Source organism: Ursus maritimus, unplaced genomic scaffold (genome assembly GCF_017311325.1).
Source record: "Ursus maritimus isolate PB19 unplaced genomic scaffold, ASM1731132v1 scaffold_12, whole genome shotgun sequence".
NCBI classification, from domain to species: Eukaryota; Metazoa; Chordata; class Mammalia; order Carnivora; family Ursidae; genus Ursus; species Ursus maritimus.
The window spans coordinates 60907520-60932020 of NW_024423564.1; the positions used below are offsets into that span (position 1 = coordinate 60907520).

General features: G+C 38.8%; 1 protein-coding gene across 1 annotated transcript in view; it reads left to right on the forward strand.

Moving 5' to 3' along the window:
• The window catches only part of NDC1 (NDC1 transmembrane nucleoporin), a 41998-nt gene that overhangs the window by 257 nt on the left and 17240 nt on the right, over positions 1-24501 (forward strand). The window contains exons 2-13 of the mRNA XM_040627280.1: positions 1172-1292; positions 3746-3847; positions 6053-6227; positions 7761-7899; positions 11814-11922; positions 14592-14643; positions 16928-17063; positions 17851-17943; positions 19486-19567; positions 21678-21833; positions 23946-24191; positions 24304-24419. Coding sequence (XP_040483214.1) covers positions 1172-1292; positions 3746-3847; positions 6053-6227; positions 7761-7899; positions 11814-11922; positions 14592-14643; positions 16928-17063; positions 17851-17943; positions 19486-19567; positions 21678-21833; positions 23946-24191; positions 24304-24419 — 1527 coding nt within the window. The remainder of the gene's footprint in view (positions 1-1171; positions 1293-3745; positions 3848-6052; positions 6228-7760; positions 7900-11813; positions 11923-14591; positions 14644-16927; positions 17064-17850; positions 17944-19485; positions 19568-21677; positions 21834-23945; positions 24192-24303; positions 24420-24501) is intronic.

A 24501-nucleotide genomic window follows, 5' to 3' on the forward strand; every position in this document is an offset into this window, starting at 1 on the left:
GGGGGGGGGGTGTACCAAGTGGAATCGGGTTGCGGGGTAGGCGGGGCGGGCTAGGGAAAGCTGGTTACTAGTGTGTGCGAGCGGCACGTCCTGAGTGCGAACTTGTCATGGGGTGGGAGAGGAGTCCTGAGTGGAAGCTGGTTAGAATGACAGGGATGACCTGCATGGGAACTGGGGCAGGGATGGGAGAGAGTTTTATGCAAGGGTGGTGTACCTGGTACGTGCAAAATAGCATGTTGATTACTTGGGGTAAAAAGTGGGAAAGAATGTCTAGAATTGGAAAGAATGTGATGTAGCCTTAGCAGAGGCTGTGTCCCAAGCCAAAAACTTGGAGTCCTTAAGTCTTTCCTGTTCTTTACCACCTATATTATCAATTACTGATGTCCTATAGGTGTACTTCAGAAAATATGACTGCAGGTTTTTTTTCCTCCTTTTTTCCTTTCCCATTGCCACTGCCTTCCTTCAGACACTGACTGTAAACTTTGGCTTTGGACGGTTGTGGTAGACTGCCCCCTAATTGTCTCTTGTGTGGGTCTTGTCCCCTCTGATCCATCTCCATCATAGGCACCTTACAAACCCAAAAGTACTTTACCTTCCAAAATGTAAATCCGATTAAAGTAAAGCACTTTCATGCTTCAGACCCCTCAGTATCTCTTCTTTACTCACGTAATCAGCAGTGTATCTTGTGTTTCTTAAGTGGTAGACACTGGTGATTCACACATGAATACAATGCAGTAATTGCCCAATAACTGCCATAGCTAATTGTAAACACAATTATGGTATACAGATGATCCCTATAAAATGTATACAGCTTTTAGATATTGACATATCAATCAATTAACCCTAAAGAGACAAGTATAAGTTGCTGTAAAATACAGTTGTAAAACTAAATCAGACAATTCCTCTCCTCCCTCAAAGTGTGATATTTAATGTAGCATCTGACTCTGGACTAAATGCAAGCATCGGTTCACTGATATTACAAGATTCGGGAGTTGTATGCAATGTTTATTAATAGGGGTAACCATTGGGGTTTATATGTAGCTGCATGGGCTATGATCTGGGTATAAATACTAGTGATTAACATCCCATATGAAAAGATAGGATTTGCATAACTGAAATAACTGAAGTAGTTTGACTTCGTGATTGAGGGATTTTGTTTGTTTAATTATAGGTTTTGGGCTGGCGGATAGTTGCAAGTATTGTCTGGTCAGTGCTGCTTCTACCCATCTGTACCACAGTATTTATAATCTTCAGCAGCATTGATTTATTTCATCCTATTCAGTGGCTGTCTGGTGAGTATTACTCAGTTTGGGGAAATCAAATTTACAGGACCGCTTCTCAACATAAAAGTTGTATTATTTCAAATAATTTGTTTTTAATCACTGCCTGTATTGATCGACATGGTAAAACATTCCCCTCGAGGTAATCTTAAGGCATTCCCTTTATAAATCACCTTTTCACTACATAATTATACAATTAATAAACCTGTCAGAGACCTGTATTATCACATGAGCAAGAAGATTATTAGAAGACCACATAAATGAAAACTTACCCTAATTTTTGTTTGTCTTTTTGACTGCTTTTTTGACATTTTTTTTAAGGACCAGAACTGTTTCCTTTATATATTTAAAAATTTGGAATAGAAAATACGACATTTATCTTTTTAAAAAACCTGTCTAAAATTAAGACTACTTCATTTCTGTATTGTGGCTAATAAGAAAAAGATGAGAAGAGAGAAAAGGAGTAAGTAGTTAAAGACTAAGAAACATAGACGTAAACACAAGGACTGATAAGGAGGAAAAGCTTGGAGCAGACTAAATGTTTCTCAAAACCCATGGACATAAAAATGAAATTACAAAATTTATTAAACTATGATCATGTTAATGAATAATAACCTCTAATTATTGCCATGCACCGTGTGCCACGTCCCATACTAAGCATCTTAGTATATTGTTATCCTTCCTACAACCCTATATAATAAAGAGGTATTATCCCTGCTTTATAAATAAGGAGGCTGAGAGTCAGGTTATAGAAGTCTGTGCAGAGACACATAGTCAGCGAGTAACTGAACCAGGATTTGAACACTGGTCTCTGACTTCAAAGCCTGTGTTTTTCCACTATGCCACACTGGAATTAGAGAGAAGTGTGGCCAGACTAGGTTTTGAACTCTTTAAAGTCTTGCCTAAGGCTAAGAAGCACGAGTATCCTTGAAATTCTTTTTATTTTCCTCTCCACAACAACATATTTCTTTTGCTTTGGGGAGTGGAAAGTGTGTTGTTGATTTAATTTTCAGGAAAAAAGTGCTAATTTTCAAGGAGTTAGCAGCTTTACCTTGTGGCCTTTGAAGATATTGCTGCTAAAGAATTATAGTCGTGTTAAGTTTCTTGTTGAGACGTCTCAGTCACTTCTTGCATGGGCCCTACGGGGCAGATAACATTAAGCCGTAAGCCAGCACTCGGATGGCAGGGATTTCTGTAACCACCTTCGCTGAGTCTGGATCACTCATTGACCTTGGCTGTCTGATCACAAGCTTGGAATATTCAGTACTGAAATCTAGAACCATTACCAATTGTTCAGATTTTGTACTTAAGAAAAAACTTTTTGCCATTTCATGGGCCAGGGTTTTTTAATCCTAATAATACTTTCTCTCCAGGTGGGATTTGATTTATGCCATTTTTCTCATCAAATGTTACTCATCTCCTTCAACTTTTTTTCACGAAGTCTTTTTAGAGAAATCGCACTCTTCCCTTACTTACTTCCACTCACATGAATCAGTTCTTTCATTCTCTTAGATCAGTGTAATGTTGGGGTTTAATTGTGAATCCGTAATAAATGTTCTTTATTAATTTTGGTCAATAATTTATACTCTTAAAAATTATTGATTTCTTTCTTAGCTTTAGTCTGTTCAGCAAATGTATTTCCGTGCTGTTTTTATTTCTTCTATTTATGTTTTTAGGCATAGCATATATATCTATTTTAAACTTGGCCAGATTTTTTTTTTTTTAATTTTATTTATTTATTTGACAGAGAGAGACAGCAAGAGAGGGAACACAAGCTAGGGGAGTGGGAGAGGGAGAAGCAGGCTTCCCGCCGAGCAGGGAGCCCAATGTGGGGCTTGATCCCAGGACCCTGGGATCATGACCTGAGCCGAAGGCAGACGCTTAACAGCTGAGCCACCCAGGCGCCCCTTGGCCAGATTTTTGAAATGGAATATTGCTCATTGAACTACTCTAAAATGTGAATATATTAGTGTTTTATGAGGATACCATGTTTTTTTGTTTTTTTTAATTAAGCATTTAAGTGATTTATGGATTAGGCTGTTTCCAGAAATGTTACTTATTTAGCTATAGGAGCTAATTGCATTTAAGAAGAGATCTGAAAAATATTATTTATGTTGTAAAAAGAAGACTTGTTGGTATATTACTAAATGTGGTACTTCTCTGTTTCACATGAGGAAAGACATTTGCATATGGTAGTATTTTGTCTGATGTTAACATCTGGGTCATCTAAAAGAAATTCTAGTATAATTTTAAAGGACCCAGAGTTTGGTCCAAATAACTCACATGGTAGTTCTTGAGTTGATGTCCTGTAGGACCTGTCAGCAGTGTATGAGTAAATTCTTGAAGAAAAGATAGCTTTTCAAATGAAAGTTACCGTTGTGGTTTAAGCCCTTTTTCTATTGCAATGTACTGATCATGACTACATGACTGAATGAACTTACTAATTCATCTCTCTTGTGTTTTAGATTCTTTCAATGATCTGTATAGTTCCTATGTAATCTTTTACCTCCTGCTGCTGTCAGTGGTAGTAGTAATAATAAGTATTTTTAATGTGGAGTTCTATGCAGGTGAGTTTTCAAATGTTAATCATCTTAAAAATATGTGAATTTATATTCTTAATGGCAGGCTCAGTGCATTCTGTATGTGGGTGTGTATAACAGGCTTGTTTTGTGTCAGTTTGAAATGTGTATACAGAATCATCTGCTTTGAAAGTTTTAACTAAAAATTTATTTGAAGGTTAGTTTCCCTCTGTTTGAAAAATATTTAGAGCTCTTAGGACAAATATTGCATGATTTCACTTATATAGGAGGTTTTTAGAGTCGTCAAATTCATAAAGACAGAAATTAGAATGGTGGTTGCCACGGGCTGGGGGAGGATGGAATGGGGAGCTGTTGTTTGGTGGGTGCAGAGTTGCAGTTGAGGTAGTGGGAAAGTGTGAGGTGCATGGTGGTGATGGTTGCACAGCGTGTGCAAGTGTGCGTGTACTTATGCCACAGAACTATATGCTTAAAAATGGTTAAAATGGAAAAAAAAATGGTTAACATGGCAAACTTTACTTATGTGTGTTTTACCACAATAAAAAGATTGAGACCTTTTAATAGTTCACAGCTGCCGTCAAGGCTGTGACTCAGCAGATGTATTATAAAAATAACTCCTTTATAGGGTAGGAGATCAGGACCAGATGATTTCTAAGGTCCTTTTCAAATATAAAAGTCTATAATTCTATAGTTTAAAAAAAACCAACTGTATGTTTTGCCTTGGGAGAATCACCTGCTAGATTCCGGAGCTTTTTCTTTTTCTCAGTTTCTCTTTTTGCTTTTTGTTTTTTTCGATCCTTGTGTCTGTCCTTACAGCACAGTAAGAAGCTGCTTCTGACACTTTGTTTTTGACTGTAACATCATGCCTCTTTTTAGCTCTTCAGGAGTCGCTTCTTTGAGCTGGTATAAAATTTCCAGTCCTCTGGATGTTATAACACGTACCCTTTTCCTTTGCTTTCCTAATTCCTCACGCCTAGCTGCTGGATCTCTTTCTGTTCAAGCCATATACAGATCTCCTCGGCTTATAGCACGTGTTCTTTTGCATGGTCCCACGTACCTCGGTCATCTTGTTGTAGATGCCACACTAGGGCTCTCCATCCTGTCATTCTTTAAGTCTGATTAGTCACTTTGGCTCATTCCTTGGCAACCCTTCTATGTGCTGTGCATTGTGTGGGGATAAGAGACGAGTGTTATGGTCCCAGTTATCCCGAGAGTTTATGGGTAGAGAGACAGACTGTAAACATCAAACATATTCAATTACAATACACTGGATAGTATGGGAATATATAGGAGCACCATTTACCCAGCATGGGAAGCTTTCTGGAGGAGGTGATGCTTAAAGGATAAATTGTATTAAATCGAAGAAGATGATCCAGGGAAAAGGTGTAGCATATAAAAAGACTTAGAGGCATGAGAAGCTTTGGTACGTTCAGAGCATTATAAGTTAGTTGCACGCTCAGTAGTTCTCATGGGCATTTCTTGGGGGCAGGGAGAGGTGATAGCAGCCTCTTTCTCAAAGTGTAAAGTACCTAAGCCCTCTCCCTTCGCATGAATTTTCCATCTCTCTACAATCTCTTTACTTGGAATATATTCAAAGAAGAATGTGTTTATGGATAGGTCAAGAAACCCTCTACTAGCTGTTTTCAAAGGTCAATATCCCTCCCGCCCACACTTACATACCCCAGCACCCTTCCAGAAAACTTATTTTGATTATCAGAGAGTTATTAGAAATTCCTATATAAACATTTATTTTGGTACTCAGAGTGTTGTCATTATTTACGTAGTTTGTGGTTTATTTTTCACAATTGGACCATATATTGACCAGTTCAAATGCTGAAGTAAAAATAACTTGTCAGAGGACAAACACTATCTTATAAAAATTATGATTTCTTCTTTTCTGGCACCTAAGAGAATGGCAGGGTAGACACTATGTGAACTATTGGGAAATTTTAATTAAAAAGAACTGAAAAATGTCAATCATGCTGTCCTTAAGTTTCATCTCTCGGAATCTTTGGTTTTTGTTTTTTGTGTGCATCTTTTTGCATTCAATCTTTTGAAAATCTCTTAACTTCAAATTTTTAACTTAGAATTTTTCTGTACTTTACATTGATTCTGTTCCTTCCTTCCCTTTGGAATATTCATGCAAGTATGAGAGGGAGTAATAGTTCAGGTCCTCTGACTACATTTGCTGCAGAGTCTAAAGCCTAAAGCTGTGGTAATGTGCTTTGTTCACAGTTGTGCCTTCCATTCCCTGCTCCAGACTGGCACTGATAGGGAAGATCATTCACCCGCAGCAGCTCATGCACTCGTTTGTCCATGCTGCAATGGGAATGCTGGTGGCTTGGTGTGCTGCGGTGATAACCAAGGGTCAATACAGTTTTCTTGTGGTTCCCTGCACTGGTACTGAGAGGTAATATTAAGTATATTTTTTCTGTGGAACCTTGTTTAGTTACTAAGCCAAAGGTGGCCTGCATAGGTAAATAGTTTATGGGCGTTCTTTGCTTTCTAGACTTTTATGGAAGGTGCTTATATACATAACATCAAATGTTTTTGATATTTATGTTGAATTCAACAGTTTTTTTTCAACTGTTGTCTGGGCAAGGTGCTATGCTAACTGCTGTTGGATTTATGAGAGTGATTCATGCATAGACTAGAAGGGCCTTGAGAGTTAAGAACAGGAGGGGAATTAAGCCATGGACACAAACGGATGTGATAGCAGAGAAATAGGAATTTATGTGACATGGGATGTAATAAGAAAGTGAGATGTGCGGGTAAAACCTGTGGCAGTTCAGGAAGCAGGAAAGATCCCTGGCTGCTAGGAGGAGGTGGCATTTAGGTTGGAGTTTAAGGAAGGATTGTATGGGAAGAATGAAGAAAAAAACTTTAAAATAATTACAACCACTTTCTTTAGTAGAGTACTTTTATAATTTTGAAACTGATACAGTTCTTTTTTGCAGGGGGAGGGAGAGAGGGCATGCGGGGGCAGGGGGGCAGAGGGAGAAGGAGAGAGAGAATCTTAGAGAATCTTAAGCAGAATCTTAGAGATAATTAAGCAGGCTTCACGCCTGGCATGGAGCCCAATGGGACCTGAGCCAGAATCAAGAGTTGGTCGCTTAACTGACTGATCCACCCAGGTGCCCCATAAACTGATACAGTTCTTGAACACATGACATTGATAAAAATTTCAGGTTGATATTCTGACTTTAAAAATCAAAAAAGATTACAGTAGTAATCTTTACCGTAATCTTAAATTCCCTATTTTCTTTTCTTTTTTTTTTTAGATTTTATTTATTTGAGAGAGAGAATGCACACACCCGAGCATGAGTGGGGGAATGGGGGCAGAAGGAGAGGGAGAAGTAGACTCCCCGCTGAGCAGGGAGCCCGTCGTTGTGGGGCTCCATCCCAGGAACCTGGGATTATGACCTGAGCCAAAGGCAGATGTTTAACTGACTGAGCCACCCAGGCGCCCCCCTACTACTGAATATTTAACTTCCTTTTGTTCCCCCCCCCGCCCACTTACTATTACATAAGCAGTTTTTTTTCTGAATGTGATCAGTTTTCTTTAATGGAAAGGGTTCCCATGAGGGATTGCCCAATTACAAGAGACAACACAGAATCTCAAAATGATGGCATCTCTAGCAGGTCCGTAACGTTCAATTCTAGTTCGTCTCAGTCCAGATGCAGCGTACCCCCCTGTAACTATCACAGGGGACGTTCTTATCCTTATCAGATTTCCAGAGGAAGGGCTAAAGAGTTAACCTTTAGAGAGATCAAATTCTCATGCATCAGGGAAAGGGTTTTGTTAATCTTTTGCCCATGCTGAACCTGAAACGAACCATTTTGTTAGAATTTGGAGCATTTCTTAAGTGATTAAGTCAAAGTTTGAGCCTAAAACAGTGAAATGTGTCCCTGACTGTTGATTTACTAACCTTTTTCTCTCCAGTTTAAATAGCCCTGCTGCACAGACCTGCTTAAATGAGTATCACCTTTTTTTTCTCCTGGCTGGAGCATTTATGGGCTACAGCTATAGTCTCCTGTATTTTATTAACAACATGAACTATCTGCCATTTCCCATCATACAGGTAAGATAGCGTTTGGGCGTTTTACCTTATGTCAGAATTCGGCAGAGTTAAAATTGCCTTGATGTCTGTTCATATAACTGGCCTGATCTGATTCAATCAAGATTTGATCAGTAAAATTTAGGACTAAGATCATCAAAATGCCATTTGGGGAGGAGAGATTTGTTTTCATGAGACTTTAGCACACGTGTGAGAGCTATCCCTGCCCTTCCCGCTGCCACTCTGAGAATGCTGCTTTGCCCCACTCTTTCCCGCCCTGCTAGGCAGGGGCAGTCGCTGTGACCTAGCAGGGCGGGGGGAAGATGATGACGACATTCACGCAGCGTACCTCTGTGCAGCTGCCAGCTTCTTTTTGAAACTAAGAACTCATGTGCAAGTAAGTATAGAATGTCAGTTATGGTCCCAAATCTCTTCTAGAACAAGGCATGACGTGTATAAATAAAACAATTTTGACTGGTTTGAGTGGGACAGTTCAAACTATCTTTCAGTTGGGTTTTAAAAAATCTAATCTGGTAGAAGGCTTCTGTGCAGCGAGAACCACCTCCTACGGCAGGAGAGAGGATCAGTTGAGATTTCTCCTGTGGCGTCAAGGTTCTCCCCAGGCTGTTCCGACTCTCACTGACTGTGTTCTTATTCACTTCATTCCTGTGCTGTGGCGGGCTGGGGACTGGGCCTTGGAGCAAAACTGTTAGAACCAGCCCCTTCCGGCGACGTGTAAACAAACATGTCACGAGAGTATGAGAGTGTGTACATGAGGCTTCTCCTGGTTTCACTGAAGTTCCTACGTGCCTGTTGCCTCCATGAGAACAGTCTGTTGAAAATCCACCTACCGCAAGGAGGTAGTGCTCACAGAAAAGGAGGCGGCCCTTACCTCCCTGCAGACCGTGAGTGTATGAAGAAAGCGTCCCAGTTAGATACTCTTCACATTTTGAGAAGGTGAATTAAAAGCAGAGTATCAGCTTTGCCGCTTTAAAATTTTACGAGGAGGAAAACCCCCAAAATTCTATGGAGAAATATCCACGCTAAATCATATTTGATCCGAATATAATTAAGAACATAGAGAAGAAAAGTGTTAGAGAAAAATGAGATACCCCAAAATACCTTTCTCCTCCTTGGACCTCAGTTGAACGTGACCATTTGTTTAACATCACAGATATGCAGGAGAGTAAATGTAGGAGCAGTCTAGTAATTGACAGTACTAATAAATTGTTCCTACCTTGTAATGTCACATTTGTAAAATTTGACTACTAAATTTTTTGGCAATTTCTTGTGATAAAATTTTAGATTTGTTCTTGTATCCCAGAAGTTTCTCTTCTGATGGTAATATTTAGCTTTGACTTCAGGTTCAACTTTGGCAAAAAGTTAACTTCTAACATTTGGCCATTCGGTATTTGGCCAAAATATATTTTGGGGGCATCTCTTGTAACCATGAGTGTATAGTGGTATTTGGTCTGCCCATCTGGGTGCTCTCTCCAGGGGGTTGGTTGGATGGGGATGGTTGGAATAGGGGTGTTGTTGGGTGGGTGCAGTGGAGTAAGGGAGGTCAGGATTTTGGCAGGAGCAGTTGAAATGATGAATCTTTGTGCCCAGGTCATAGTTCCTCATCTGTCACGTTTGTAACTGCTTTGTTTGCCCATCTGGGTAGATTTGCCTCCTCAGAAGATTGAGGGGGAAGGAGGACACCATACCTTAGCTTTCTTTGATTAGCCCTGAGAGCCTGGTGTACATTGTATGACCTTCCCTTATGTACTTTAAGTTGCTAAGGAAAAGCAGGATTGCTTGTCAGGAAGTTGCAAGCTTGATGTGAGATCAGGCTTTTTTCTTTTGAACCTCCATAAGGTGATACGATGGCAATAGCCATTTACTTTTTTCCTTTAACTGGCTAAGCTGACCAGAGAACGTTAGACTTTAAAAAAAAATTTTTTTTTTGCAAACAACAACAACCATTATTATTAGCATCATCATCATTATTTTTGGTGCTGCCTGTCAGCTTACTTCCTGAGTATAGTAACATTTTGATTAAAAAATATTCAAATACTATAGATAAAATGACAGTTCCCTTTGGCCATTCTGTGGCTAGTCTCAGCCTTTGCCTCAGAGATAATTTTATGTGACCAGTTTTGCGTCTATTCTGCTAGACCCTTTTCTGTACATTTACATGTATAGTACCTATAACATCATATATCTTGTGGGGTGGAGCTTCCATAAATAGTTTTACATTGTCCCTATTATTGAGTAACTACTGTTTTCACGTAACTGTGAAAAATTATATCTTTTTAAAAATCTAATTCTAACCAGTTTACCGTCGGCCATTAGTTTTTCTTTAAACTAGCCTGTAGTTCTGAAACTAATTCCATTGTCTTTATCAAATTCTTAATGGTAGACTGGTAGGGAAAAGCAGAACATTAGCATGGAGTAGAGGACAAAGAAGTGGATGAACACCAAGACAGGGCTTGGCAAGTTCTAGGCCTACGAGACTGAAAGTATTAAATGAGATAAGATTTATAGAGCCTGGCACGTAGTAAATCCTCAGTAAAGGGTAGTTTCTGGCCAAGTCGCAGAAGAAACCCAATAAGGAATTGAAAAACACTTCGGCTGGGGAGTAGTAAGAGGGTATATTAGCTGTTCTCTGCATATCTACTGAAACGCCTACCTGCTTCGCTAGCCTTTTTGGACCCTTGTGAGTAATGGTTGAGGTGAGAGCTTCAGTAGGAATAGTATAGGAACTATACCCTTTTCATTGGGAGGTCGAGTAAGAAGGTGGTGGCATCCAGTGGCTGCGGGGAATCGTGCGATTCCATATCTCGGACTTTGAATATATCCAGATAAAACCGGGATACTTGAAGCTGTGTGGTTAGTGACCAAGTATTCATACGGGCTGCTTTTTGTAAGATATCGTAGGAGTTCACAGACGTGGTATGAAGATACAACTTTTACCTAGGTACTGTAATTATTTGCTCTTCTTTAGTTCTGAATTTCCTTCAAGAAGGATCAGTTGTAACAGAAGCACAAAAGAAGACCAGAATTTGGGAAATCCATCTTTGCTTCATTACATTTCCTTAGGTTCTTTCCAATAATTTAAAAATATTTTTTCCATTGACATTTTTGGGGAGGGGAGGGGGCGAGTAATCTTTATTTCACAAGAAGTGTAGTTTTATCAGGGAAAAAGCATTTCACATTTTTTCTTAATTGTTATTTCTCTCTTACATTGTTAGAATTGACGATACTACTCGTTAATGCGCTGCTTGTTTAGCTGGGTCAGCCTTCTTATTGCACAGAGAACTGGAGACGTGACTTGCTCAGTGCTGCAGAGGGAAGCACTAGAACTCAGGTCTCCTGACTCAGTCTAGTGTCGTCTTCTGCCTCCTATTTCTGGCAGATAGCATTGAAAAACAGTGTAGAGGCAGTGTGTACATTATATTTAAGACTGAAGTCTCTGAAACTGGCCTGCCTGGATTAAAATGTCAGATTTTCCTTTTGCTAGCTGGGAAGTTGGTTCAGTTGTGCCTCAGTTTTCTCATTAGTAAGATGAGGATAATAATGGAACCTTCTTTATAGGGTTGTGCTTAGAATAATACATGGTACCTGCTAAGCGGCCAAAGAATGTTAGCTGCTATTGTTCTGATCATCGTGTTTTTTGTACTTACTCCATCTCCATAGTCCTTAGTGTAAGTGTAGATCAGCATTGTTAATTTTGTCATTTCTGTTCTCATTTCAATGAGATGTTGCGTAATGTAAATATTAAATATTTTATCATCAGAAATTACTGATTTTTTACCTCTGGAATAAACTTTGTCTTTTTATACAATGATTATGTTCTTTATATGTGGACTGTTTTAGTTACGTGCTTGCTTTAGAATGAAATAGAACCTCTACTTGGATGTGTCATTTTGTTCTGTTTTTCTTTTTTTTCATAGCAATACAAGTTCTTACGCTTCAGGAGATCTCTGCTCTTGTTAGTTAAGCATAGTTGTGTGGAATCATTGTTCCTGATTAGAAATTTCTGCATCGTCTATTATTTTCTTGGTAAGACTTTCTGCTTTTTGATACAGTGCATATGTTAGCTCATAGCTCAGAAAATGTCAGTTACAAAGTCATTCTTGATTGTATTTGTATGTTTCTTAATTGTAGGTATGCGATTAGTCCAACTTATTCACTGTTTAGATTGTCATAGAGTATTTAGTTAAGGGACAATGTTGTTAAAGAAAATTTGGTATGTACATTCAACCTTAAAAAAAGAAGGAAATCCCGTCATAAGCTACAACATGGATAAACTTTGAGAACATCATACTAAGTGAAATAAGCCGCTCACAAAAAGACAAATACTGCATGATTCTACTTATATGAGTTATTTGAGTAGCCAAACTCTTAGAAACAAAGTAGAATTGTGCTTGCCAGGGGCTGTGTGGGGAGGGGAAAGAGGGAGTTGTTGCTTGGTGGGTAGAGAGTTTCGGTTTGTAAGATGAAAAAGTTCAGGAGATCTGTTGCCCAAGGTGCATGTAGTGTATGTACATGAAATGGTTATGATGGTGTATTTGGTTATGTGGTTTTTACCACAATAAAAAAAAATTTTTTTAAAAAGAAGAAAATATTGTATATTACTTTATAAATAACATTCTCCTTTTTATAACTTTTTGTAACTTGATGCTAATATACTAGAAATATCCTGCTGCTGAGGGAACCTTATAGAATTTTTTAACATGAATTTTAAGTACAAAAATATTTGTACTTATTTAATATGAGCAGTTCAAGTTGAACAGAAAACATTTAGTATGATGAGCAGTTCAAGTTGAATGGAAAACATTAATCTCAATAGCAACACATAATAACATAAACGAAATTCAACATCCTAAAATACTGTTTTCAGACTGTAGGTCAGACTATCTGCAAATAGAGAGTTCCTATGAAAATTTTGTAAGCCAAAATGGCACGAAGTGAAGAAGCAATTAGTTTTAATTTATATGGAAAGATTTTTGAGCATCCCCAAACCCCCAAAATAACCTCTCTCAGGCCTTTCTGATACCTTGGGGTACATCTTACTAACAGATGTACAAGACAAACGGAGATAAAGCACAGATGCTCACAGACACAGTTGAAAGCTGTGGAGGCTTAATGCTGGGATGCTGAGTGTATTTTCAGGGTTAGGAGCTTGGCTGCCCCCCTTTCACTGTTCAGGATGCCCTGCTTCTGTGCAGTAACAGCTCTGGCTTGGTGCAAAACAAGTGCTGAATGCTGTTTTTGCTTTTGCGCCTTATGCATAAATTTGGATTTCTTTCAGTTAGTGAAAACAGGTGCTAGCGTAGGCCTTTCATAAAAGTGAAGTAACATAACACAAACTTTGGGAAAGCAGGGATACCTATATAACTTTCTTTTTTTTTTTATTTTATATTTATTTTTTAAAAGATTTTATTTATTTATTGGACGAGAGAGACACAGCGAGAGAGGAAGCACCAGCAGGGGGAGTGAGAGAGGGAGAAGCAGGCTTCCCGCTGAGCAGGGAGCCCGATGCAGGACTCGATCCCAGGACCCTGGGATCATGACCTGAGCCGAAGGCAGACGCTTAACGACTGAGCCGCCCCGGCGCCCCGCTATATAACTTTCTGATCCTACTTTTTTCTATGGAATAATTTTACAGAATTGTTCTCGCTGGATATAGGCCATTCTGTTGTCTACTTCATTGACTTGTAGTTTATATAACCTGTTTTTCTACATAGCTATTATAATTGTCATTCTAATATTAACACTTTATTGTTTTTTTTATTAACCTACTTCTGTGAGCCTGGATGTTCCCCTACAGTTGTACATTTGGGCTGACATAGCAGCCATGTTAGCATTTCCATGGTCAGCTGTGTCTTCTATAACCCCATGTATGTTCCATTCAGATTTTATTTCAAGTGTGACCACTTTCCATTTCTTTGTTGCAGTTTGATCTTTTTGGCCAGTTTCCTCTTTCAATTATTCATTTTTGTAAAGTGTTGTGTGGGCTTTTCAGGGAGACAAGGAGGCAGCACAATTACATGTTTTGTTGTCTGTGCCTGGACTGAGTAACAGAGGTCAGTGACCAATCACCAATAGACTTAGAAGGAAGGAATGTGATTAGTCACAAGTTGGGGAGCGTATCCATTATCTACGTACTGGTTTGTGTACTGAAAAGCTAGAAGTACTATATTCAGTTGCTCACAGTAAATATACCGTGGTAACTGAAATTTTAATTGTGTTGTTGGGGGGCTGTTGTGATTTAACTAAACCACCACTGAAATATGACTGAAATATGTACTTAATTTGACCTGTGCAAAGCAAGGACTTCCTGTATTTAGAAATTATTCTCTTTTCCTGCTCATTCCTTTTTTTTTTTTTTTTAAGATTTGTTTATTTATTTTAAAGTGGAGGTGGTTGGGGGAAGAGGGGGAGAGAGAAACTCAAGCAGACCCCCGCTGAGCAGGGAGCCCCATGCAGGGCTTGATCTCACAACCCTGGGCTGAGATCATAACCTGGGCTGAAATCAAGAGTCAGATGCTTAACTGATGGAGCCACCTAGGCACCTCTCCTGCCCATTCCTAATCAAATAATCTAGCATTCTGACTGAGGTCTTGGTGTCTACTTGGTCATCTCATCAACCTCATATTACAAAGCATGGTTAAGATTTGCTTTATTAACTTTTTATGTTCATAGCGTGGTATTTTTTTCTCTCTCAGGCCATATTCCTAAAGCTTGGATTAGCACTGCGATGGACCTTCAGATAGATGAGTAAGTAATGAAAAGTCTGATTTTTAATGCTGCTAGTTTTCATCCATTTGAAGTGTTTGCCACTTTCCAGATGTGTTGTTCAGATTTAGCCTTTAAATTTTTTAAAATTGTATTCATTTTGGAATATACCTAGTTCAGATAATTTAAAATTCCGATGCCATGTAATAGGGTATACAGTTAAAAAAAATCCTTTTGCTCCAGCCTCTAGTCACCCGGTTCCTCTCCCTGGAAGTCAGCAATGATAATTTTTTTTTGTTAGATATAGCTTTTATATTATAGAAAAGTGGGCTTCTTGGGGCACCTGGGTAGCTCAGTTGTTAAGCGTCTGCCTTCGGCTCAGGGCGTGATCCCAGAGTCCTGGGATCGCGCCCTGCATCGGGCTCCCTGCTCCTCTGGGAGCCTGCTTCTTCCTCTCCTGCTCCCCCTGCTTGTATTCCCTCTCTCTCTGGCTGTCTCTCTCTCTGTCAAATAAATAAATAAAATCTTAAAACAAAAAGAGAGAGAGAGAGAAAGAAAGAAAGAAAGAAAGGAAGAAAGAAGAAAAAGAAGAAAAAGAAGAAAAAGAAGAAAAGAAAAAAGAAAAAGAGGACTTCTTGTGTTGCTTGGACATACCTCTCTTTTGCTTTTCTCCCCAGTCAACATTCTGTGCTATGTTGCAGTAGGCAAGCACAGTGCTATGGTATTATTGTAATTTTGCCTCTAAGGACGACACAATTGAGCAGGGTCATAGGACCAGTTGAAGGTCATTAAGTGGCAATCAAGCATCAGCACTAGGGTGTATCGCTCTAGTTATTCCCAATGTACTTGCACATAGTTAAAGCTTTAATCTTGGTAAATAAATGTAGATTTCTCTATTAGTATTTGTTCTTTTAATTATTGGCTATTCTACTGTGAGATATTTTTGTGTGTCATAAATGGATTTAACTAATAATTACCATTTTTCGGGAGTGAGGATGTTGATATTTGTGGGTGCTTAAGATATTATGGTTTCTACATTGTGGATTTCAGTTTCTAACTTTTAAAAGTTCCTAGGTAAAATTTAGTTTTGTCTTCTGCTTAATTGCTAGATATGAAATTCAATGCATGGGTCATTTATTATGTTGGCCCGAATTTTACGTTGGGTCAAATGGAAAAAGAAAAATAATAATGATATTTGATTGTAATTTAACATAGTACTTTTTTCTTTCTTTCACTTAAAATATATTTTGTTTGTATGACAGTGCCTAATATACTGTCCTTAATATATGGTGGGCCCTCAATAAATATTTTCTTAAAATCTGAAAATAACTTCATTCTCCTCAGGAAATGTTAAGCACTGTGCGGGACACTCCTAACAAGGTTCCAAATCTTAAATCTCATAATAGCCATAAGAGGTAGAGATTATGCCACCATTATATGGATGAGGAAATTGAGGTGGGTTAGGTCAAGTACTTAACATAATCACAACACTGATAAACAACAGAGCCAGAGGTTCTAATCCTGTTTTTAAAATTGCTAGTTGTGTGATTGTAGGACTATGATGACTTTGCCAGTTGATCTATTCAAGGTTTTGGTAAAATAGTGTTCACTTTATTTAGCTTTCTTTTCTTTTTTTTTTTTAAGATTTTATTTATTTGAGAGAGACAGACAAAAAGAGAGTCTGTGCGTGGTATGGGAAGGGGCAGAGTAGGAGGGACAAGTGGACTCCCTGCTGAGCACAGAGCCCCATGGGGCTGATCCCAGGACCTCGAGATCATGACCTGAGCTGAAGTCAGACGTTCAACAGACTGAGCTACCCAGGCACCCTTCTTTTAGCTTTCTAAAAGTTTCTTAAATTATTTTAAAAGTAAATATTGTGATTTTTCAGTAGTGCCATGTGCTCTTAACTATTGTGGAACTGTTTTTAGGGTGTACAGATAGAGCCGAAATCTGTCCCAGGAGAGGTGCTAGTCTTGTTGAATGGTTATGTATCAAACTACAAAGCAACAATAGTAAAATTTTACCCAGCCTCTAAGGGTTGGTTTATAGGCTCGACTCATTCTTCCTCCATAGTAAATGACAGCGAAAATTTGGAACACAAGAAACTGAGCACAGTTAGGTCTGTTCTTCCTTTAAGGCTCCTTTATGTAGTTCATAAGAAGGTATTAGGGAGAGAATTTTATGGGGTGCAAAAGGAAAAGAGTCTATATCACCATTATTATTTAGAAATAAGATTTATTTGTTTTCCATTATGAGGCCCCAAGTCTGTTAAGTGCTTAAATTGTATTTTCCCCATAGGATTAAACAGTAATTTCTGCTTTCATAGGCAGTTTCACAGGCCTCTTGACACTGTGCGTGGCCTCTTGAATCTCTCGTTACTCTACCATGTCTGGCTATGTGGTGTCTTTCTCCTGATGACTTGGTATATCTCATGGATACTCTTCAAAATCTTTGCCACAGAGGTTAGTATTGAGTTTTTTGTTAATGCTTTTGTGTTTTGGAGTATGCAGATTTATTTATGGCTGAGCACGGAGCAGTATGCTCTTGTGCCCAGAGCCATTTTGAGTAAGTTGGGTTTCAGTCTCTTTTCTGAGAACGTCATTAGGGATGTATCATTTGTAACCATAATTTACTATGTGTGTGTCTGTGTCTATAAGGAACAGTGTTAGTGTTCTTAATTTTTGGAAACTAAACTGAATGAACTGCTAGTAGAACTTACTCTGCTTTATCTGTAGTGTAATTCTCTTCTGAAGATTTCTGTTTCTCTATTGAGCACATATTAAATGCCTGAATTTTAAATTAGCTTTATGTGCTATTGATAGAACTATTAAAATATTTAATATAAGACAATAAAGTATTTGTTCTTTGAGAGAAAGTTTTAAATTTTGTATTGAAGTGATTTTAAACGAATGGGAATTACATTGTATTTTACATCCAAGTGTTTGTCTCAGAAAATGAGTGTGTTTCATTTTGCCGTCTCTGTAGGTTTGTATCCTTCAGCGGCTTCGGAGAATATTTGTTTCTGTTATTGGAAGCCAGGGATCTAATAAAATTGGGAGAGTAGCATTTTAGAAAGTAGTGTTTGGATATATTAAATTTTAATGCAACCTATTATTAAAACACTGAAGATATTAATTTAGTTGTATTGTCTCCTATTGTAATAAATTATAATTAATGTTAACTTTCTGAATGGAATAAAGTCAAGAAAATAATCATTTCAGGGTCTTTATATTTGATTATATTTGATAGGCTCATCTGTTCCCTGTTCAGCCACCATTTTCAGAAGAGTCAGATGAGTGCCTCCCGAAGGTTTTGAACAGCAGTCCTCCCCTCATCATAAAGGTACCTGAACTGTGCATTTTGTGTCTTTACACAGTTATCTCTAACTTGTCTTATGGAATGGACTTAATATTTAGTGTATTTAGATATATTTTTTGAGGGTCTGGAATATTCTAGTGCCAGTACTGTGAAAAACCAACTACATGCTACATTGAATGCTGTTTACTTTTTCAATTTTCATTCCAAGTGACTAAAATACAAGGATATATTTGATATATTTCAGTGTATGTGTATAAGCTAAACTGTTTTGTACAAGCTAAACTATATTTAGGTTAGATATAAAAATATTTCCAAGCATGAAATACCATGATATGCAACCGTGTGCATTGGCTTGTCACAAACTCCTCATAGTAGCAAAACAAAATTCTGGTTTTTGTTTGTTTGTTTGTTTGTTTTTTTAATCCTTGAGTCAAGGTGTATTTTTACTCACGTAGTATTGTTGGCTGTTATGATCAATGGTAGTGCTTTGTAGCTCTACACGTACAGTGAACTCTCTCAAAGCAGAAACAATGATAATGATCCTAAAATCAGTTTTAATCAAAAAGTTTAAAGAAGCTGTAGTAAGTGTACAAATTAAACTAAGTGAGAATAACTTGTTTTGATTTAAATGGCATTTTGAAAATCTAAAGTACATCTGCAGTCTGTGTGATTCTGTTAAGGGATCATAGTGTTTAAAAAAGAATTTGAAGAAAATGGAACCGAGAGTTTGGAATGTACTCTAGGAAAGTTGTAAACCAATAAGAAGATGAACCACTGAGGTTCTGATTACCTTTAAACATCAGTTATGACTAATTTATTAGGCAAACAAAAATGTCAGGTACTCGTCGGGTTATTTAACAAATCTGTATTCACTCGGTAGGTGTCAGTCACCGCTAGTTGCTTAAGGCATAATAATGAGTTAGATGTAGCACAGCCTCGTGGAAAAGGCAGATCCACAAAATAGTGAAAATTTACTATGGTAAGTGCAGTGGGAACCACTTATTCTGCTTGGAACCCAAACAAGAAAGCTTCACAGAAGTGATGGTGTCTTGAATGATGAGGGAAGGGGTTTGCCAGGAAACAAAACGAAGATTTTCAGTAAAAAAGTACCACATATGTTGTGTGTCTGCTGTGTGCCAGGCACTGCCTTTGGATGTGGTAGCAACTAAGATGCTGTCCCTGCCTCACAGTTTAGTGGGTGGAAGCAGATGAAACAAGTAAACAGGCAATTACAATAAATTATGTTAAGTGCTACAGTTGAGAGCTGTGTGAGTATATGTTTGTGTGGGGGACGCCTGGGAAGTTCCAGGGGGAAGGGATGTTTTCAGTTTCCCACCATAGAAGTGGGGAAAGACACAGAGAGATCTACAGCGGGAGCCTCTAGTAGGTGGGGCAGCCTAGAGAGGGTAGAGGCAAGGAAGTTCTGGGAGTCTAGAAAGTATTTCCTTCATGAAAAATTTCCACTAATTTCCCCTTATATATATAATGCTGGGCCCAATTCATAAATAAGATTTTATATAGAAGTTAAGAAAATTAAATAATGTGTACTTTTTTTTCCCCTTTTAGTATTTGGCCTTGCAGGACCTGATGTTGCTTTCTCAGTATTCTCCTTCACGAAGACAAGAAGTTTTTAGCCTTAGCCAACCAGGTATTGTTAAAAGTAACAGATACAGGCATGTGTGTGCAGAAAATGTTCCAATTAAAATTTTTGGGGAGAGAGATGTGTTTAATACAATATCACACAGCTGTGAGTCCATTAAATGAAGTATTGATTTAAATCTTATGCAAGTTAAGTGTTTCCATTGCTGTGGTTAGAAGTTATATTTCCAGAAAAGTATTTTTAAACCCTTATATATTATCTTCTTCAGCGTCCTCATTCCCTTAACCTGAAGAAATTATGAGGTAGGTTGACAGTTTTAGAGCAGAAGAGTACAGTTTAAGAAACCTCAAAGTTTTAATGCTACAGAGGGTCTTGAAAATCAGGTGGTCTAATCCCTAGATGGGGGATCTAAGTCTCAGAGAGATTAAGTGGCTTACATAAAGTTAATGTCAGAGATGAAAGAAATTCTGTCCTTTGACTCCCAAGTACAGAGTTCCCTCCTGCCATGCTACTTTGCCTCCCTTTAAAAAAAAGTAAAAGAGTACTAGATTTGATGGTGACCCAAGGATGGTCTTGGCAACTCTGAAACACTTCTCCATTGTTACTTGTTACAAACTCGTTGTTACAACTATGCCAGTGCTCTGCCTTGTTCCTGGACGGAAAGCATCTCAGCCCAGGCAGCAGTGGAGAACAGGGAACCTAGGTAGCTTGTCATCTCTGTAATCGGCTTTTCATTATTTTGCTATACTTGCCAATTTCCCACATTATAAAAGAAACCTTCTATAGTTAAATGTTACATGGAAATGAAATTCAGTTACATAAAAGTATAAATGATTGGAACCACACTCTCCTTTTAGTAGCATGAAAATCCAGAGCTGATGCTGTGGAAAATTAACTAGCAAGTCTTTTCTATCAGACTTAGGTTCACCAAGGAATTCTCTATGCGTTAAGTATTTTCACCAGATACTCCAGTAAACTGTATCAGGGTGACATGTTCTCTGCCAGAGAACTTACATTCTAGGGCACATTATTAAAATTTAACTCAACCATCACATAGTTCCTTAGCGGTCCTGAGTTAATAGCAGTACAAAACATTCTCGGACCTGCTGATGGAATATTTTGTTTGCTTGCAGGTTAAGTTGTATTCCTCTTGAGCTGTAAATGGGGGCAGTGTTTAGGGAGGAATCTAAGTGAAGAGAGAAGGATTATTTGGCACCCAGGCTGGGGAAACCAGTTTTCAGTGGACTTCGCTATTCTCAACGTAGAAAGATTGATTGGTTGGTTGATTTTTACATGGCAGCTGTAGGCGATAAAGGTCTTAGAAAATGAAAAGATAATGATAAGTAAGGGTATTTTTACAAGATTGTGGATCACAGTAGTTTAAGTTAATAAAGAATGTAAATTCTCTACCTATGAAGTATGATCGTTATCAAATACTTTGTTATTCCTACAGGTAAAATAACAAATAGGAACTATTATAAATGAAAACGTAAGGAAGCATAGTGGGCCAGACCCAGCAGTTTATAGGTCACTGGGGGTCATGGGTTGCATCTCATTAGACATGCTTGTATTCGTTGTCTTAGTCTTTCGTCTGTTCAGCAGTTCTAAGGAAGTAGCCCTGCTCTTTTTCACTCAACTCCTGCTCTGGTGTTTGGCTTTATTTTAGCAGCCAATGTAAGAGGTTTTTTATTTTGTTTTGTTCTGTTTTATGCTAAAATAGCAAGCTTTCGCTTGTAGACTTTTGGAAAATTATTTTGTCCAAGTATTTATTGAACTCCTGCAGTGTATTAGATGACAGGAATATAAATGGTGGCTTAGCCAAGGAAAGTGGGCCTTGATGCAAAGTGTCATGTAGCATTTCTTTTTTTTTTTTTAAGATTTTATTTATTTATGACAGAGAGAGTACACGCGCATGAGTGGTGGGATTTGGGGGGGAGGCAGAGCTCAGAGAAGCAGACTCCCCGCTGAGCAGAGAGCCCGACGCAGGGCTCCATCCCAGGACCCCAAGATCATGACCCAAGCCGAAGGTAGATGCCTAACCGGCTGAGGCACCCAGGTGCCCCTGTCATGTAGCATTTCTTAGTGAGTTTTCTCCTCACTTTGAGAAGGTGACTGTAAGATTATGTACATTGTAAAAGCTGGTATTTGGACCTCCTAGGTGGACATCCCCACAACTGGACAGCCATTTCAAGGGAGTGTTTGAATCTTTTAAATGATATGACTCAGAAACTGGTTCTCTACCAAGAAGCTGCTGCTACGAATGGGAGAATGGTGTCCTCATACTCCATGGAACCCAAGAAATTGAATTCTCCAGGTAATTCCTATATTACTGCGAGAGGGCAAAGTATGTATGTTTTGTTTCCTAAGAAAGACGACAGTAGTTAATCTAAGGATATTTATACGTGAGTGTGAGGGATGTATTTTTAGGGAAAATTGATCTAGTACATGGGATATTGTACTGAACCGAGAAAAAGGCCTGGGTATCATTATAGATTGAAGAAATTAAGTCCGCTGTGCCGGTGGTGTTAGAGAGGCTAACAGATTGGCTCATCCAGTAGAAGGCTTCAGCTTCCTCAAGTGCAGAGCCAGGTGAAGCTTTACAGATCATACTGGGTGCTGTTCTCATTGCAGTATCCCAGAGACAGTTGCTGGACTGTCCCAGAGGAGAGCACCTGCAGTGGCCGAGTGATTTCGCCGTGGGGGCATCATGTTCATTGTTTTAAGATAGCTTAAAAGAATATTTGAGAGATGGAACCTGAGAGGAAGAAGTACAGTGGAGGAACTGAGGCCATTTGTCCAAATTCATTAAGTAAAAGAGGCCCAGGAATGTAATACTGATGAAAGGTCTTAACATGCACAACATGCCTTTTGAAGGTAGGCCTTGAATGAAACAAGCAACACTGGCCGGGCGGTGACTGTGGTAGACCGGAGAGCGCTGGCTTCCCTTGGCGGGGAAGCTGTGAGTTAGCTTCAGTCCATCGTTCTCCTGTGGGAATTTGGACCTGGTGTTCTGTGCCGCACCACCCTCCCCAACCCCTGGTTAAATGAAGCCTGAAAGCTACAGATATTGTGGGTGAAATTTTCCACTTTTTAAATGTTGGCAATTAACTTTGATATTTTAAAAAAATCCCTACATGGGTCACAGCAGGCATCATTACTCCGGAGGGGCCATGGACCAAAAACAAAGAGATTACAAATGAAAAATGAGTTAGGTAAGGCCATGAATGTCAGATTGTAAAAGATTCTAGAGTGTTTCAGTTGTTCTCAACGTTCGGATTAGCATTTATTTTATTCAACAAATATTTATTGAATGCTCACTATATACCAAGCAGTGTGCTAGGAGCCAGAGAATCAAAGATGAAAAGACACCCGTGGAACTGACTTCTGGTGGGAGGCACACAAATAATGACAAAACAATGTAACTGCTAAAAGGAAGTCTGTCACAAACGAGTCCGAATGGGTAGGATGGTGGTTGATAATGGAAGGAGGCCTTGTATGTAGAGATAGGAGTTTGCATCTTGTAGGCAGAGGGCACCATTAGAGGATTTTAAATAGGCCAATTATGTCACATTAGCGTGTTAGATCATTGTAACCCTGGGTTGGCAGTGGAGGGGAGATGGGTCTGACCAAACAGGAATTATTCATTACTTTAAGTTGCTTTCACATCCCATTGCTCAAAATTTGTTTCTAATTTAGCAAAACTTAAAAAACCTCAGTCCTAATTTTTAAATTGATTCTTCAAATATTTCCAAAGTTAGGCACTTTAAATGTTTGATGTTTTATGGCAGTTTTATTACGAAGATAGAATCCTCATGCAATTTATTTGTCTTTGTGCCTTGTACTAATGTGGCTGGAAGAATATTCCTTTGTTTTTATACAACAGAATCTATAAATTGATGATTATAAGATAGTTGTCAAAGAAGGTGTTTACAGATCACATTTGTAGATGATCCTGGTGTGACTTTTGTTAACTTGAAAAAATTTTGTGGAAAATGGATAAATGTACACTCTTTATCGGTACATTTTCACGGTACAGGTTTGTTTTAGTCAAGTAACAGCTGCAGTAGGAACTTGCCATAACCCTGGACATACTCCAGTGCAGTAATTGAAGTTGTTGCCATTTGAAAGTAAAATATAAATTGATAGGTTCGTACAATACAGCTTAGATTGAGAGAAACTGACCTTGAAGGTGAAGATACTCTCTGGGGGCGGGGAGAAAACAAGAGAGGCTGCACCAGTCTGACGGGAGAGGATGTGGAACGCTCCACGAGCGGTCACTGAGCTGCAGTAGTAGAAGCTGGGTGTTGAGAATGTAAACCCAAAGGAAACGAGCTCCCGAGCGTTGGGTAAATGCATGAAACCAAAAGCTGAAATGTGCACAGTTTGTTCAGGTTGCCCCATCAGCACTGGATCTGTTCTCTTACAGAAGAAACTACTTCTCAGACCCCGAAATCTAGCCACATGGCTCGGCCCTCAGTGCCACCGCTAGTTAAGACGTCACTGTTTTCCTCCAAATTATCTACACCTGATGTTGCAAGTCCTCTCGGAAGCCCATTTGGCTCTAGTGTTGTGAATCGGATGGCTGGAATTTTTGATGTAAATACCTGCTATGGGTCCCCTCAAAGTTCTCAGCTGATAAGAAGAGGGCCAAGATTGTGGACTTCTGCTCCAGGTAAGGGGACTGCTTTCTAAAATTTGAAATGTCATAGTTACAGAGACTCAGATATCCTAAGTTTTCACCTTCTTGGTTTTTTGTTTTGTTTTGTTTTTGTTTTTTCATTTAGATCAGCAAATGACTGAATTTTCTAATCCTTCTCCATCTACCTCTGTTAGTGCTGAGAGTAAGACAGCGAGACAGCCCAGTATGATTTACTCATGGATTCAGAATAAACGTGAACAGGTAGGATGATAACGGTTATAGGATTTATATTTGCATGTATCATTGAGAGTATCAGGGATGTCACATGCGGAAGCCATCAGGG